This window comes from Camarhynchus parvulus, chromosome 6, assembly GCF_901933205.1.
Source record: "Camarhynchus parvulus chromosome 6, STF_HiC, whole genome shotgun sequence".
NCBI classification, from domain to species: Eukaryota; Metazoa; Chordata; class Aves; order Passeriformes; family Thraupidae; genus Camarhynchus; species Camarhynchus parvulus.
Window position 1 is genome coordinate 9456453 of NC_044576.1, and position 18360 is coordinate 9474812.

The following is an 18360-nucleotide window of genomic DNA, read 5'->3' on the forward strand; positions in this document are numbered from 1 at the left end:
TGCCTGCCTATCCTGCTGCTTTGAAACCAAAGCTTGCCTCTTTGCTAGAGGCAAACAAGCCCAAAGATGCATGTAAAAGCAGCTGCCTTCTGCTTGTGAAGAGCTCACTGCTGTGATTCTCAGAGGTCTGAGGACACATGACTTTTTCCTTTTTTGACCTCTTGCTTTCCAGCACAACCAAAGCATGTGGCCCATAGACCCACAGCACTTGTAATATGTGTTATAGGTTGTCTCAAAAAGAAAAATCTAGAGTAGACACCCCAGCTGTTGTGAGCTTCATGCTGTGGTAGCTTGGCTTTCTAATTGTATTTTGGTTTTTGGTGTGTGTTTTCCATGCTGTCTCTCTTCCCAGCACCTCCTCCTGCTGTACCGTACCACACAGCTTTTGAACAGAGATCTGTTTGTCATTGCTGACTCTCATTGTTAATACTTCACAGGACTTCCTAGTCTTGTCAGTCTTTTAGTGTAAAAGCAATAAATATGACCGGTTTTCAGAATACACAAATGTCCTTTGCTTCATCTCTGGCCTTTTACAGTTACAAATTGCTGAGAAACCTGGATTCCAAGGAGCTCTGGGGTTTGGCTGCAGGGATGGAGGAGGCCAGGCAGCTTCAGTACAAGTCACAGGGGTCTGGAGTGGTGAGGAAGGGGCAGCAGCAGCTGGCCAAGCAGGAAAACCTTGTCCTGGGAAAGCCACCTACTGACACAGAGTGAGCCATGAGCTGATGCCGGTTGAAGACCAGTGTGGGGCTGTGGGTGAGGGGAAGTAAATAAAGCATCATCAGTAATGACCAGCCTTCTTCAACCCCAGTCAGCAGGGAGGGACAGCAGCACACTGTAGAGACTGGAGAGACCTGCTGAATCACTGAGGAAACAGCCAAGGAAAGACAAAACATCCCCTGACCATGTGGATTTGTTCATAACAAATTGCAGACCCTGGGCAGTGGCACAGACTGAACCTGCTGCCTCCCTGCCCCTGGGGCCAGCTGCAGTGTGCTGTACCACGGGAGCTCAGCCAGGGCTCTCTGTGACCCTGCCCATGGCCTGTGCCAATGGCATCCTGCTTCTCACCTCCCTCCTTCCAGCCTGGTGGTGTCCAAAACCACACGGCCCCTCTCCTGACTCACAGCCCACAGAAGGCTCCATTTGCTCATCCTAAAAAGTGGCCTGGCTGCCTGTGGCTGTCTGGCAACCTAACAGGTGAGCACAAGGCATTGTTGCCAGCAGAAGCACACCAAGCACAGAAGCACCTTTTGCAGATTTTTAAAAAATTTATTTATTAAAAAAACCCTCTTGAAGTTGAAATACAGAGTAACTGGGAAAGAGTCTCACAACCTAGTAATAAAACATCTTTATTGCCTCTTAAATATAATCTCTAAGACTATAAGCTTGTAATTCCTGTTAAATCTGACTTAATTGAATGGTCTTTATAGGCTTTCCTCATTAGAGAATGAACACTGAATACTGGCAATAACACAGCACTGGGAAGACAGTGGAATGGGGAATAAAATCAGGAACTTGGGGGAACATTGCAGAACCTGCAGACACTCAGCCAGCAGAGGGCAGGTGCTCGCACAGGGCAGCAGGAGTGGGGTCAGGGGCTGAATGTCCCCTCTCTCTGGCCAGCTTATGGCCAGGGGACAAGGATGAGGTGATTGGACAGGTGAGAACTTGGCCTCACATCACAGTGCCCCAGGAGGGATAAGCAAGAAAACAGTAGAGAAAAGGAGAGATGTGACAGGAGAGGCTCTGGGAGCAGTGCTCCTGCCATGGGCCCCAGCTGGGTCTCTCCTGGATCTCTTGGCTACAGCTGCTGGCTCAGCTCATAGGTGACATGAGCCACGAGCACTATGGCTTCTAGGCAGATTAAACTGAAGTTAAAAAAATACAAGATTTTCCTTGTAATTTCATATTCAACCAGCTATCTCCTAAACTGATGAAGTCCTGGTGCAAAAAGGGGAATTATTTCAGCTGCTGGAGTGAGAGGAGATCCTGAGGGCCAGGTCTGCTGGTTCAACTGAAATGACAGCTGGAGAACTCTCATGAACCCCTTGAATTAACACAGAGTGCTCCCCACCTTGATGTTCCTGGTACCATGACAGCACAGCTTCTCTGCAGGGCTGGGTCCCAGAGAGAGGGTGCAGGGTGCTGCTCCCCAGCCAGCTCGGTCAGTTGGTGCTGCCTTCTCCCCAGGAGATGGGAAACAGCCAGGCCCAGATGAAAAACATCTCCTCAGAAACAAACCTGAGGGGGGGTCTTTGGGGTAGATCCAGTTAAAGAAAGTGCTTTGCTCTTGGTGCCTTTCTACTGTCACGTAACAGGAAAAAAAAAACCTGTCAGCTGCCCTGCCAGTCCCCTCCCATTAAATGTTGTTTAATTCACTCAAAAATACTCATAACAAAAACCTGAATATTTTATGGAAACCTCCTTTTGCACACACCAGTCCCTGCAACAAGCCAGGAGAGGTGATGAAATATATTCCTTGACACCTTCTGCTAGCAGTCTACAACACCACATGATCTTTCCAGACACTTCCCTGACCAACATATGCAACTTTCCAGCACTTGTCTCTGTCTTCCACTTATCGTTTGCCTCTCAGTTTTACCTTGTCTTCCCAGTGTTTTTATTCATGTCCTTCTCCTGCTGGCTCCTGCTCTTTCGGGGTGCTGTGTCAGAAGGAGGCAGTGCTGAGTGAGTGCTGCTATTGAACTTCCATGCTCAAATCTTGCCCCTGGCAAGTCCAGGGCAGAAGCAAAGCACAGCATCATGTCAATGTGCCCCAGCAAAACCCAGCGTAAGCTGCAGGAAAATGAAGAATTTCTCCAAGCCTGCCCGCTTACCTTCTGGGAATGCAGGTACTGAGGCGCACATTGCTCCGCCAGCTGCTGCAAAGCACATTGTGCACAGGACAGAGCAGTGCCACTGCTGTAGGGGACCTGCACCCGACTCAGAGCTGCTACCACAGCCAGGCCAACATCTTGAAAAATGGGCGTGGGATTTGGAGTGATGGATTTTCAGACACCTCAAACCCTCCTGCCAGACCAGGTCAGAAGAAGCATCCACCAGGGGCTTGGCTGCAGATCATCTTGTTTGAAAACCCAAGCTCTGGGTAGAGACCTCCAAACCAGGGGCAGCCTGAGTCCCTGTTCATCTGGGGAGACTGTGGCTGGCACACTCAGCACCGTGGGCAGACACAGCTGCAGGGAGGGCCCATGGGACACGGCTGAGGGGACAGCAGTCACGATGGTGCTTGCAGAAGGTGAGGGGTGGCTATCACAGCGAGAAGCTGCTCTGGTTCACAGGGTGCTGACAGACACAAGGAAGAGACAGCAAGTAAAAACATCCATGCCCAGCCACAGTCTGCAGTCTCTGGGGCTGCTGAGAGCACCTAGATGTGGGGCTCCCCGAAAGCTGCGTTCCTCTTCTCAAACCTCATTTTGAGCTCTGACACCAGGGCGTTGTGGGTGCTGCTGTGACCTTTCTTCTTCGGTGGCTTGATGACATGCTTGGGAGTGAGGGAGCCGGACACGGTTGGCACTCGCCACCCTGGGCCATCACCTCGGGGAGCCAGGGCAGGGGGTGGCGGGGGCACGGGGGCTGCCGGCGGCACGGGGACAACCTGCACGTTATTGTTGCTGTTCTCATTGTGTAGGCTCTTCACGTCCTCCTCAACCACAAACTTCTCTGCAGCGTTGCTGGGCCTCTTGAACTTCAGCCACTCCATCCTGACTGTCCGGGATGGCGGCACCTGTCTCTTTTTTATGATCCTCCTCACCGGCATGACTTTGTTGGACCGCTTGTTGCGCCAGAACATGGCAGTAGAGATCATGATAGTTATCAGCACCATTATGCCCATGACACCAGCTAGCACTCCTAAGGCTTTCATGGGGTTATCTTTAGTTTGCATCAAAAAGGCGGCCATAGGCCCTTTGTGAAGAGTCTGTAAAGGAGTACAAAGAAAACACATGACTTACTCCAGGGGACAGACAGTGACCCAGAAATTTCATTTGTCCAAAATATGTTACAAGTAGAGCTGATTGATGGGAGTTGTCTCTAATTTAAAATATGACAGTCACACAGCCAGTCCAGTGCAGGGGTGGAGAATTTAGATGGGGCTGGAGACTGGGTAAACATTATAGAACTGTGAGGTAGATGACTTGAACACAAAAGCTTACAGAAGTACTGCCACCAAATTAGGGCACATTCCTGCATGTCACCATAGTGTTTAACTGGCAAGAATGGAGCAAGAAAATAATTGGCTCAATTACTGAGCATGGCATTGAAAAGGATTAGGAGAAAGCTTCTGCTTATAAAACGTTAGTGTACAAATGAGTAGTTAGCAGATATGTGCTGCATTCTGTTTTCAAGTACTCTTTTACAGACAAAACAAAACTCTTTGAGGTAGGGGAGATAAATGGAGCTAAAGAGCTTTGTTTATAGAAAGAAAAGAAATCAGCAATGACATAAGCTACATATGGCATATTAAGGACAAATGAATGGCCAGTTCACTTTCCAGCTCAGCACACTGTGCGTCTTGGAGGTCCCCGTATAATTTTGCGGATTTTGCCCTGCGGGTGGAGCTTGGATCTTTTCACACTTTTCCAGTACATGATGGTGGAGATCACCATTGTAACAGAAATGGTGGAAAGGACGCCACTCATGCATATTCCATATATTGTCCATGGACGCTTCTTGAGGCCTAAAATATAGGATTTTACCCTGGACTTGATCTGGAAATATCAAAAATAAGAGAAATGGTCAACCCTCACATGGTCATATTTGAAAGAGGCCAGTATTTATTATAAATACAGCTGGGGAACTAGGCTGAAACGTGCACAGGATAGAGAGCCTATAAAATAAAGGGAGCTATGTGTTGAACTAAGGACAGGAGAGGAAGTGGTTGCAATGATGTCGAACTGAATCCAGAAACAGTAACAGAAGTTAAGAATCGCATATAAGCACCTGGCTGATTGGGAAATAAAGGCTAGAGGCATGGCACATAGATCACCCTTATTCAGGGCATGGTAGCCTATCCTTGGACTGCATTCCCAAGAGAAGTTCATTGTGAATACGAGTGGTGTCTGAACAGACAGCAGTGCTATGTAAGGCCTGGAGAGCCTTCAGAAATGGCACATTCACACGCAGGTTTGGTTACTGAGAGCTGGTCATGAAGTGATGTGTGGCTGCAGAAAGACAGGGCTATCCACTGTGCCCTAGTCCCCTGTCTTTGACTACAGGAGGGAATCCTCACCCAAACTTTACATGTCCAGTGCTGTGTTTTAGTTAGAGGTCTGAGCTCCCAGCTTTTGGTCAATGCGGAGAAAAAGACCCCTCTGGAGCAGTAGTCACCAAAACAGGTATCGAAGACAGTGTGTATAAGGAGAACCTTGTCAGCAGCTTGGACTTGAACCTCTGACTTGTAGATCAGATGGATTTCCCTGTGTGACTCTAATCTAGGATGCCCATCTCTTGGCCCTCCCCAGTCTGTGGGGGAAGATGACTAAGAGTATCCCAGAGTGTGCTTCAGAGTACCTCTTGTCATTAATGTCACATCCATAAACTAGGGGCATGTAAATTAGCTAATAAACACCTCCTTGTCTTAACTTCTGTTTTTTCACAACCTATCTCAAACACTTTATCAAGCCCACTCTTCTCCTACCCTGAATTATGTCCCATTGCCAACAAAAAAGTAGCAAAGAAATGCTAATGAAACTCACAGACCATGTTACTGGGCAGGTAGGGACAAATTTTCATCATTTTGCTGTACAGAGAGTTCTTCCACTACTTAATTAGGAGTGGACCTGAACTAGAAACTAAAAGCAAAGCAGCCCATGACTTTGGTGGAGCTTAGACTCACATCAGCTTTGATGTTCTGCATTACAAGGATTTTTTTGTACTTAAATCCCATCAGATGATAGAAATTATACCCTGGTTTACTTAACTTCATGTGAAAGTCAGATAAATTAAGTGTCAGATAAACCCTGCTAAGTAGTATGTGACCTGAGTCCGCCTGTTACGAGTTTTGTCAAGATCTATTTTAAAGGAAGGCACTGATGGCTGAAGAGTATTTGGCTAGGTATTTGAAAACCTTGAATAAATGAGATTAGACAGAAGTACACGTTGCCCATGTACTACAGCTCCAGAGGTAAGAACAGATAAAAAATTGTACAGAGAGTTTTGACATTTGGCTTCGTTCAGTTGCTTGTCCTCAGAAAATCTGGCATCTGTTCAGAGCTTCCAGTGATGAAGAGATGATTAATACCAAAACTAAACCCATTAACAGCTAGCTGGTTCAGCCTCTATTTTAGTTACTTGACCTTGACTATACAAAGCTTTGCCTGGAATTAGCCTTGGACAACAACTGTTCTGCATAAAAACATCAGACATTTTGTAAGCACACAGTGGGAGAGTTTCTGTTTGTCATGGCCATGACACTGGCAGGATAAATAGAATGAATAACTTGCAATACAGGCCAGGAATGTCATAATCTTAGCCGGGCTGCAGAGAGACTTATGGGAAGTGCACATTTAAAACATCAAGTCCTTGTGTTGATTACCAGCAGTGCCACATAGCCAGCTCAACCAATAGTGCCAATTTGCAATTGCTGAAGCTGTTGTGTTTTTTCCTAAAAAACATGCTGCACTTTGAAGAGCACTGGTTTTTCTGGTACACATAAAATAAAAGCAGATACATAATTAAATGAAAGCTGTCATATCTTTGTGGGCCAGGACATCGAAGAAACGCTCCTTAACAGTCATCAAGGGAGTTAAAACACCAAAATACCACTGCTCACAGAAGATAATGCTCTGCTGTTTTTTTGGGTTTTTTTGGCTGTGGCAGCTTCTCAAGAGCCTTTCCTACTGCATGGGTTGCAGTGAGCAGAGCACATGGGCCAAGTATCCAGAAGCTGGACCCAGAAGGAATGTGATTGAGCTCTTCAATCACAAGAGCAGCTAAGGCTCACCAGCTATATTTAGGAGTCTAAGTAAGTAGGCAAACCTGTTAAGAGCCCAAGCTAGTGCAGATTATTTGCAGATGTGACACTTAAGGGACACTGTTTTGTGATGGATTTGGCAGTTCTGGAGTTGGACTCCATCGTAACTGTTTGGTTCAATGATTGTGTTACAGACACCTCAGGCTGTGCTGACTTGAGCAAGTGGATCTATACAATCTGTGCAATGAACCAGCTGCTTCTGAGGAGCCCACTTCTACACATTCAGTGTTTCTGGGGTTTTATTCTAGCCTGGTTGCAGGGAGGGACTGCCTGTTGGTGCCTAGGCACACTAGGTGTGCTCCCAAAACACGTTTTCCTCTGAAAGAAGTCCACCTTGTGTGCTTGGAGCTATGTGAGGCACAGGCCATCCCACAGCATGTGGGGATGATCAGGAGATTTGCTTCAGAAGTGACTCCTGATCCGAGGTAGAACACCAGCTGCCCCTGCAGTGCTTATCCCAAAGCTCAGTGCTATCACTGTATATAAAGGCTGTGTTTGCATCACTTTGCAATACAAACACCAGCATGAAGCAAGACTTCTCAAATCAAACCAATATTCATTTCAAGTCCATAAAACTGTGGAAAGAAGAGGCTAACTGCTCTGCAAATGTGGCAAGGGCTGTTCAGTGCCAGCAACCACAGCTCCCATGGTTGCCATTAGTATGAGAGAGAAGATCTCCATGTTACTTCAAAGATTTTTGTCAAACCTTTCAGTTAAGAGAATCTAAGACCGAGACTCACCAGCTATATTTACAAGTATGAATGAGTGGTCAAAGCTATTAAGAACTACAGATTATGCTGCCTAAATATGGACTTAAGGCTCAGTCTGTGAAGAGGTGTAAATAAACGCCCCCTCTACATTTGCAGAACCTCAGTGGAGTCATCAAGAGGCCAAGGGATGCCCCCATCAGGCCAACTTTCATAAACAGGAGTGGGAATCAGCCTTCTCTGAAAATATCAGGCAGGAATAGATTTCTGAGTGAGACATATGGATGGAAAAAGACTGGCTTTTCCAGCATATGTTTTTTTCATTCTGTGAAAGGGTATTTTTTATTTATTGTGAAAGGATAGGATATTAACAGATGCCCCTCAATACCAATTTCCATAAAATCAGACCCAGTTAAATTAAAAGGCCTTTGGATTCTTTTAGCACTGTATTATTCCAAGAGAAAGTCCTTTTGATGTGCAATACTGCTGCACTTAGCCACAAGGCATCCATCTCGAAGGGCACAGACTTGTGCTAATTGCAATGGTAAATGTTAATCAGAAAATATGCCTGTTTAATTACTTACTGTGATTAACACTGCAGGAAACCTCTAGAGGATGCATTCAAAAATATCCTCCTTATCCAAAATCAGTAATACATAAATGCCCACCAAACAGTGAAATAAGAGCCTTTGTACAGCTGGAGCACAGGGGGATGAATTGCACATTTGTAACAGCCTCAGAGAAGAAGAGAGAGAGTGTGTATGCAATATGCCTACACCAAGAGATTGTTTTCTTCACAAAGTGTTAGCAGTGACTGTCTGTCCTTGGGACACAGGGAGTGACCAAGGGTTTTGGACACTGGCACTGCATCTCATGTACCTGCAAACTGAAATCTGTTTCTGCAAAAAAGATGGGATGCTATGGGATAAAAGAATCCCCCAACCCAACCAACCCAAATCTTTACAAGCCATGGAAGAAGTAATAGAGACATGTACAAGAGGTTATGGAGGGTGTGACACTAGATTAGTAGCCCAGATGCTGCTGAAGAAAGCTACTCAAAGAAAGAAGATGCTGTTGCTATCTCAGACTCTCTGTTGGGACTTGGCAACAAGAAGAGCATGGGAAGAAGGAAAAGAACTCTTTGTGAGAAAATCCATGTCATCACATGCTCTCTGCTTTCCCTTTAGACTTTATGAGGAGAGCTCTCTGTCACCTTGTGCCAAATATGTACCCCTGGAGGGGGAGAAAAGGGAGCAGACAGGGGACTTCATACAAGACACCATCTTTCACCAGGTACTGCTTCAAGCTATTGCTTCAGGAAACTCCTTATCCCAAAGTATGAGCTACTTTTGTTTTCCTTACAGTTGTCCTTCAGCTGTTGTCCCCCAGCAGGGAGGTGTGGGACACCCTCCCTCCACTCACACCCACCAGCCCCACATGCTGACAGACAGGTTTCCAGCTCACCCAGGAGGGAAGGGGAGGCTGGTGGCCACCAGCAGGGACATGCCTGAGGTCTGGGCCTGGGTCCACCTGCTGCCATGCACTCCTGAAACGTGCACCATGTGAGGAGCAGAGAGGGCAACTACTCCTGCTCTTGGCAGCAATTCTTATTTGTTGTATAAAACCCACCAAAACTTCATTTCCATGAGAAATCCAAGTGTTAAACAGTGCATTTCCTTTGTATCTGTAAGAACAGCTAAATCTCTAGACTAGCCACACACACCCTGCATGTAGAGTCCCCCAGCTCCACATGGCAGAGCCTTGCAGCAGCAAGCCCAGCCCACACTCACAGGGCTGGCTGGCCCAAAAGGCAGCCCCATGTAGGCACTGTCCTGCTAGGGCAGACCCAAGTCCCCTGGCAGTCCAGCAGGCTCTGAACTGTGTACACAAACTGTCATGTGAACGTGCCTCAGAGTACCAGGGGAATAAGAGGAGATGGAGGAAACAGAGAGAGATTAAACAGACCTAAGAGTGGTGGGAGCATTGTGACCAAACAAAGAGAAGGCCAGCTGCTGTCTGCAAGATGAGATTTGCATCTTTGCCCTGTTTATGTGTGTGGTCCAGAGACTGTCAGGCTAATGATGTGTTTCTCATCTGCTTTAAAGCCCATTTCCTCCCTGCTGGTACCTATTTAAAGGCATGGCAAGGCAGTTACAATAAATAAGAATCGTGCAAGCATGTGCTGCACACCATAAATCGCTGCTTGTTTTTCTGCTGACTTAAAAGCTGGACTAAAGAAAATGTCAACCTACATGTGCAAGACTGTTTTAGAGTCTTCTTGTGTAACCTGCTAATAATATTGCAATTATTGAACTCCCATCCAAAGTTCTATGTTCTTTAAAGCATTTCTGTAAAGTTTTTTCTCACTTTTCCTATGTCACTTAGGTTGATTTCTCTGATTTATCTCGCTCTGACCCCAGCTGTTTTCCACTCATTTTTTGTAAGGGAAAAAGGTTTTTTTTCTTCTCCTGGATGAAAATAAAAAAGCAGAACTTTGGCAGTTGGGATTTACCTTTACTTTCAGAAGTCTATAGACCTTAATTCATATCTAACAATCTCTAACAAAAAACTCATCTCCCAGTTATATAATGCTCCTACCTTTGTACCTTTGCAATATTTCTGATCAAAATATCTTTCACATTTGTGGCTGTAGAATCCAACTTCACCACAAGGCTACAGAAATACTCTGCAAAACAGAGCTGGCAAGAAAGTCTCAGAAATGGAGCAAGCAATGTCTACCCTTTGGCGCCTTTCAGGGGTTGTCTCCCACAAGGATTTTTCTAAAACATTTGCTTACCTCTTCTGTGATATCAATCTTCAGAACTGCTGTGGTACTGAAGGATGGGGAGCCTCTGTCTTTGGCCTGCACCACCAGTGACCATATGCAGTCTTTATTGTTTGTGATGTTGTGGATGATGTCCAGAGATCTGATATAGGATTTCAGCTTGATCTCCCCGGTGCTTTGGTCTATGTCAAACACATTGGCTGGATCTGCTTGCATGATGGAATAATCCACAATGTTGTTGGGCTCTTCTGCATCTTGGTCTATGGCCTGGTAGGGGAAGTGTGAAAAACAAAGGTGTTATTGTTTGTATCTTTGCCTGAGGACAAACACCTTCTGAGCATTCAATTCTGGTAGCATCTGTGCCATGACTGGGCTGCTTTCATCTAGGAAGCTAGGCTACATTTTCTAGTGAAAAACAGCAGGACTAGGCTCCTTTCTTTATAAATTACTTCCATTTGAGATTAAATAAAATCAGAGGAAAAACTGAACTGTCCCTATCTGTAGGATGCAAATGGTCCTCAGCTGGGAGCTTCTCACACAGTGTGGGGGACAAATGTGAAGTGATAAAAAACAATGGGATTAGCTCCATGCCATAAAATATAGCTGCCTTAATTTTTGTGCTGTGGTATTTATTCAACTAACATTAGGTGTTGTGTGATCAGGCTTCATGATGTGCATTTAAATGTGTAACATAGGATGTTCTGCCTGGGAATCATTATTGCATTTTTTCACCTTCTGTTCTGCACTGGATTATTGGATATGGTTCTCCAAAACGAAGGGAACTAAGTTGTGTGGTTGAACACAAAGGGGTGTCAGGAAGGTTATGTATTCAAAACCCTTTCATTCACTTATCTTGTTTGGGCTTCTTGTGATCACTGTATAATCCAGGACTGTCCCCAGCTGATTGTTCAAATACTGTAACAGGACTTTATATTCTGCCTATAGAATTTATTTCTCCTTTTCAGCAGTCAGTAAATACTATAATTCTACCTTTAATCCATTTGTTACATCTAAATGGATGTGCAAAATAAAGCTGCAAGAAAAGACAACTTTCAAACATTCATCATGATCCCTGAGAGTAAAGAGCAGAGCCAGGGCTTTTCCAAAGCACTCTGCTTTGTGACACACGGTGCCATCGCTCACCTCTATCTTCACTGGTGACCCAATGATCATTGTCTTCTCCTGGATGTTTTCATTGAACTCTGGAGAGTGGTCATTGACATCTAGCACGGTGATAAACACTTCAGCCAAGCTGTATTTCCCATCTGTGTCCTCTGCTTTCACATAGAAATTATACTTTGAGCTCACTTCAGCATCTAGCACAGCCCAGGGCTGGGTGTAAATTATACCTGTTGATGGGTGGATTAGGAACCTGGAAAAGAAGCAAGAGAAGACTTTTGGTTACTTAATGTGGGTTTAGATCCCACCTTTGCTCCAGGCTGTAAAGACTGAAATGTTGTGCCCAGACATTGGTACTCTTCACCTAATTCCTCTCCGGGTGATGTTTCCAAATCTTTCACTCTACCTGGTTTTTGTCTAGTTCCTTTAGGCTTAAAAACCAGAGAACTAGCAGTGTCTCATAGTTTTCTCTCTCTTGTAGCCATTTTAGCTGCATTTTCCATTAAAAGTCTTTGTCCTCAGTAAATGCTCAGTGTGATGGCCTTCTCCCAGAGTGATTTTCTTGCATTATAAGGAAAAACATTAAGCCTATTTTTTTTCCAATTTAAAAGTACAGTGCAATAGATTATGTCCTGCATAAATTAAGATTGATTTATGTCACCTAAATATCTAAAAGAAGTGTGATGCAGATCATATTTAAGGTCTTTACTTCTCAGAATGGGTAGAAAAAAATCTGCTCTTAAATCTCCCAAACTACAGGGCAAATTCTCTTTTCCAAAAATAACCATTTTTTCATAGACTGACACTAGGATGGAGTGGGTGTTCCGATTTATCTGTTGCAAGTTCAGTTTTACACATTTGTAATTATAGAGACACTGTCAAAAGTATCAGCCCAAAGTTTGGATTTATAGAGAAGATACCAAAAAATGTCTTTTTAAAATGGACAGCCAGTGTAGGCTCCAAGCAGTAGTGCTTTTAACAGATGAAAGTTTTTATATTTCCTTTGATCAATGTACAGGGTAGCAAAATATTTTCTGTATTCCAACTCTGAATGCAACTGAGAGTGACTATAAAAGGGGCATTTAGCAATCTAGAATCTTCAATTGTTCTCATAACCCTGTTAAATACAAATACAAGTTTTGATGAAAACCAGGATCTGGAGGTGGGAATAGCTGTGTAGGAGACAGTGCCTGTGCTGCCTCCTCAGCAGCCAGCCCAGCCTAACCATGCAGACAGCACTTTGATCATTCCCATTTTAGGGGAAGAATAGAAGTGCTCCCACTGGCAGCTTGGATTACCAAAGTAGGATTGCCATCAGATTGGTTTCATCTTCAACAGTTAACACTATTTCTCTTATTCCAGTACAACTCATCTTTCTGCCCACGCAACTGCACACCCACTGATGTAATATCCAACACAGAAACATTATGCCTCTAGCTGAAATTCTCCTATCTGCATCAAACTGTGTGCTCAGCACATCTAGAAGTGCCAGGGCTAGAAAATCAATCCAGCCTTGCAGAGTGATGCCATTCTGGCAGGAGGAAAGCAAACAAAAATACTTAAGAAGGAAAAGAAAAGTTCACATCATAATTTCTTCATTCAACAGCATAAGAACAGTGAATCTGAGCGGCCCCATAATGCCAATCAGAATAAAGTTGTGCTTATGTCTTTTTTTCCCCTAAATCCTTTGTCAACAACCTTCTCAAGCTTCTTTCCACCAGCTGCTGCATTCTAAACCTAAGAGGTCTGCCTGCATGACATGACCTTTTCTTGCTTCTCTCTGTGCAGTTAGCAGCTAGCTTAAAGACTTAGTGAAGAGCTCAAAATAATCCATCGTGGAAATGCTCCAAAATGTGTATCCTTCTGGCTACCGAAGAGGTTCACCCTTAACATCTTGGATTTTGGACTTTGATTGTGCCTCTTAAATGGCTTTCACCTTAACAAGAAGAGTTCAGCTTTAGCTCCAGGTGGATAAAGATTCTTGAGATGAGTGCCTGAAAAGCTCAGGCTTTTCATTCATTTCCAGCATCCTGCCCTGCAGAATGCAGGCTCCAGCAGGAATATCTGTGACAGCCATGTCACTGATCCCAGCCACGTCTGGGAGCTGGGATGGACATGGTGTGAAGGAATCAGTGTTTCAAGATGTTCTACCCCCAGCACTGTCTCCCAATTCAGGGAGAGGAAGGGAGGCATTATTACCAAATCAAGTAAGCATCACATTCCCTTTTTTCTGACCAGGACTATTATATTTAAAAGCTGAAAGGCTTTTAACAGCCAGTGCAGCTGACCTCCAAAGCTGAAGTGTATATCCTTGAATATCTTGTCTTCCTTGATTTATCTTGACAAGAGCTATTTGTAAAGCCATATGGAAAAGGAAGGGGAAAAAACCCAAGAAATTATTTTTCTGTAGAACTGACTTTTCACAACTAGACCAAAATCTCTCTTTCTCTTACCAGTGTTTTTCAAATGGTGATTGAACAAATCCTGTGTATTGTTACTTTAGCTGCTTTGTATCTCTTTGGGGGTTTGTGGGTAGAATTCCTTGGTTGATGAAGTGGATTTTTAATGATCACAGTAGCTTTACTGTTGTTGCGTTCACAGAACTCACAAAGAACAGGGCATAAATGTCCTTGGAAATGAGCAGACCAAGAATGAGCTTGCTAGCTTTCTTTTAAAATTATTTCAGAATGCTGCTTAGAGGTTATGTAATTTTATTTATTTATTTGTTACTTACAGATCTGCTCCTGTTCCGTAGATAGAGTACTTGATTTCTCCCCAAAGCCCTGAATCTGGATCTGTAGCCTTAAGAAAAAAAAAGAGAGTTTTACTTTACTAAAATAGAAAAAGAACTGTTTAATTTTTCTTTTGGCAAGAGGCCCAAATGCTTTTCACCCTCTTTGCCATCACATTTTTAGTGGGAAACTGCGTGAGCAAATATGCACCTAGAAAGTGCACAACCTACCACCAGGAAATGTCCCTGCCAGCCCCAGGAATGCTGTCCCTGTGCCCGGGGGCTGTGGCACAGACAGTGACGCTAGATGGCCCCATCCATCCACAGTTACCTTCTCCTCCTTTGATAGAGATGGAGATAATCTCAGTGACATGAACACTGCCAGCTCTGAGACCTTCCTAATTATCAGTTAAACATTAATGAATATTCCCTAGACAAAACTATTTACTTCTTATATTGTATTTTTAAGCTTCTGCTTGTTTAATTAAGTCAATTTATAGTAATGAATAACAAATGTTTCAGTCTATACATTGTATTTCAGCTTTGTTTATTTTTTAATCACTCTTGTGCCTGTTTGACTTTTAATAATGTACATACTGCTACCAGATGATATCTTTGTTTCATACTCTTGTTGGCTTCCTTTCTTAGCTCAGGCTTAGGAAAGCTATTGATTTGGTAGCAGCTATTTCCATAAACTCCTGCTCCTCTGATAGCTCTGAGGAGGTGTTATACCATTGTACCTGGCCATCAAAATTCATGGTGGTGCTGGTTGATTCATTCATCTCCCTGTTTAAATATCTGAGAACTGGAACAATGTTTTTGATTCCTGCATTATTAACATGACACACCTGCAGCCCTACTGATAGATGTAGTTTTGTTCTTTGGCATGAGCTTGTCAGATTCTCTCACCCCATGATTTTGACCACGGCCTAGTTTAGTGCTGTCTGCCTTCACTTAAAACATCTGCATACCTGGGACTTCTTCCAGAATTGCCATTCTGAGTACTTGAAACATCTTAGTTTTTCATGTATAGTTGTAAATCTGGGTCAAGTACTGAGTTGACAGCACATGACTAAATTTTACATGGGCTCCTTCAGCTACACGTTCCCGTGCACTTTGGCTCAGAAGTTTTATTGCTTCTGCAAACATTTTTTAAATCTCTTCTTTTTTTTGCTGTCCACATCCTGGAATTTTTTATTCCTCTTACCTCAAAGATAGTTATGTTTAAGAATCTCTAATAGATTTCCTACTAGTTTCATGCAATAACCTTTTCTCTATTGTTTATCGTTCAGTTCTTTGATTCGTCCATTAGTAAAATTTGCCTTCAGCACTTTATTATTCTGATTATTTAGTTGTCTTTCTTAGGTGTTGCCAGCTTGTGCTGGAGATCTCTGGCAACCTGCCCCCACCATCCTCACCTGTGTGGCCTCTGCAAGGTGACTTGCATCCCCCACCAAGGCCAGGTGGCCAGGAGCTTTCTTGGCTTTGTGACATGAGGGCTGTTTCCAGTCTCAGCAGTTGCACTAGAGAGAAGCAGCTGGAAATGCTCCTCCAGCACTCAGGGCCCATGTAACAACCCTGACTTTCTTTGTATGAAAATGCAAGATACTGGAAAATCTATAGGCATATTTTTCCCACTGTGAGAAGATGCATACATAGGGATCTTTTTTTCCCAGTCCTAAGCACTTTCATTTTATATTCTTGCCCTCATTAACTGTTTAATTATTCCTTTAGCAGCCAGGTTCCTCCCAAGAGGAGGAGACTAATACCTACTAAGCAGCCATCTTTTTTTCTTTTTACTCATACTTAAGCAAGCAAATCCAGTAAATCCAATTCCACTTAGCCATAACTGAATCTTCCCATTGGACACTGATTTGGCTTAGGCTTTCTTAATACTCAAGGGCCATGTGATTTGTCTTAAAAGCAGATGGCTCTTGTTGTTCTAAATAATATTTGTCTAAAACTTTATTTTTTCCCAAAGTGGTTTTTTTTGGGTTGATTCTGGAAAATAATTGGAGTTTGGTCCAGAAGTCAAATGTTGAGTAAGATTTGCTATTTGCCCTGTCCACTGTTTTTAAGGTACTTGAACTGTTTCCACAGACACCCAGAAAAGAGAACATTTCTTAAGAGGTGAATGAAACTTACTGTAACAGCAACTACATTGGAGCCCCCTGGGGAGTTCTCAGGGATCCTGGCAATGTAGTAGTCAGAGGAGAACTTGGGGACATTGTCATTGGTGTCCAGCAAGCGAATCACCACGTCAGCCGTCGAGCTGAATTTCTCCGGTGTGTTCACCTCAATTGCAAGAAGCTAAGAAGAGAAAAACCAGAAATCACTACAAGGCACCTATTAGTTCTCTTAAAAGAGCTTCCTCCACCATCTGTGGCACGATGGTGCATTTTAGCCTGGTTGGAGCAGACAGCTTATAACCAGGGAGATGATGAGCCAGGTCAGCGTGCGGCCTCGGCTCGTTTGTATGTGCTTGCTTGAGATGGGCAGTCAAACTGTGAGGAGAGGCCTTCAAACCTGTGTATTCATATTAGATTTCATGTGAGAGATGTGACTAGTCATAACTAACCAACACACGTCCAAAAACCATAACAGAAGCCAACAAACAATCATCCCTGGGCAGCTCCTAGAACTTTGGGAAACAGAAGCACTGAATTATTTTGAATAACCACATAAACTTAATTGTGATCTTTTGTAGAGGAAGTTCTTCATCAAGAAAGAAGGCCAGAACAATAAACTGCACCAAACAGGGTAAAAAGATGAGGGAACCAGTTGTTTTGAAGCAGCATTACTCCCACCCCAAATGCTGGATGGTCAGGCATGTAGAGCAGAGCCCCATTTCCCAAAGATTGTGAAGACTTCTGCTACTGACTTCATGGCACTTCTACCCTCATTGCCTCACACTGATTAGGACTTTATCAGATAAAATGAGAGCTTTTGAATTGTCTCACTGTCTATGAGGAGAACAGAGCTCTCTGACATCACTCATTCTTATAAGTGCTCATCTGAAAGCACAGGCAATCACATATAGTAAACTGAGTATTTATCTATCTGCTCCTTACTGAGCAAAATCTGCTGGATTTGGGGAGCATCAGTAGGATGCCTCAGCAGGTAGAGCAGCAAGCTCAGGCGGTCTGTGGTGGTTCTGTAAGCAAGAAAAGAGAGCCACTGGGACTTTCACAGGGTCTGTCCCAGTGTCTGCATCGCTCAGGATCAGCACTAGGCCATCAGTCCTGGGCTCTGTGGGGGCTGAGCCCAAATGCATAACACCAAAAACAATGGTCTAATGTTTGGTTTTCATGCTTGGGCAGAGACATAGTTAACAAAAGCAGGAGGGCTTTAAGACAGCACACCACTAAATAGACTACTGAGCAGGACATGAGCTGAGATCTAAGAGGCTCAGCTGAGAAATCTGGCTGCAGGGGTTTTAATTGCTAGGAGACGTGTCCCAGGAGCTCCCACAAAGAGGGAGTGCCTAAGGGAGCTCTGGCAGGAGCAGCAGGGCTGCCACAGCATCCCCTGCTCCCCTGGGAGCTCATCCTTCCTGTGCAGGGCCTGCAGGGAAGTGATGCTCCTCAGCAGTGGCACCCCCGACTGCCTGGGGGACACCCTGGGCTCAGGGCTCTGCTCTGCCAGATTTGGACAATTTGTATCACCTCCAGGTGAAAGCAGAGGGTGGGGAGCTGTTCAAGTAGAGAGGGAAAAGGCTACCTCAGTGTCATCTCCTAGAGCTGTGCCTGCTGTGTGGGCATTTATAATGCTTGGAAATAAAGAGAAGAAATGAATCTCGAGGGATTGCTTGCAATTACTGCTGCTCCAAAAGGGGAGCCTGGTCACTCCATTGCTGTGACCTCCCAAACTTTTGTGTTTGGGAGTCTCAGGTGGTGTTACAGCAAAAGAAATTTTTGAAGGGACAGCCATGCAGACATCAGCAAAAACCTCCTCATGAGAAATCTCAGCTCCTAAAGCAGTACAGAGGTAAAATCTTAGTGCTGATTGTGCACATGGAGCTATT

General features: G+C 44.2%; 1 protein-coding gene across 1 annotated transcript in view; it reads right to left on the bottom strand.

Moving 5' to 3' along the window:
- Positions 1-3388: 3388 nt before the first annotated feature.
- The window catches only part of CDHR1 (cadherin related family member 1), a 42709-nt gene continuing 27737 nt past the window's right edge, over positions 3389-18360 (bottom strand). The window contains exons 13-17 of the mRNA XM_030951530.1: positions 16482-16646; positions 14340-14407; positions 11630-11858; positions 10499-10753; positions 3389-3940 (exon numbers count right to left, since the gene is read on the bottom strand). Of these exons, the coding sequence (XP_030807390.1) occupies positions 3389-3940; positions 10499-10753; positions 11630-11858; positions 14340-14407; positions 16482-16646 (1269 nt within the window). The remainder of the gene's footprint in view (positions 3941-10498; positions 10754-11629; positions 11859-14339; positions 14408-16481; positions 16647-18360) is intronic.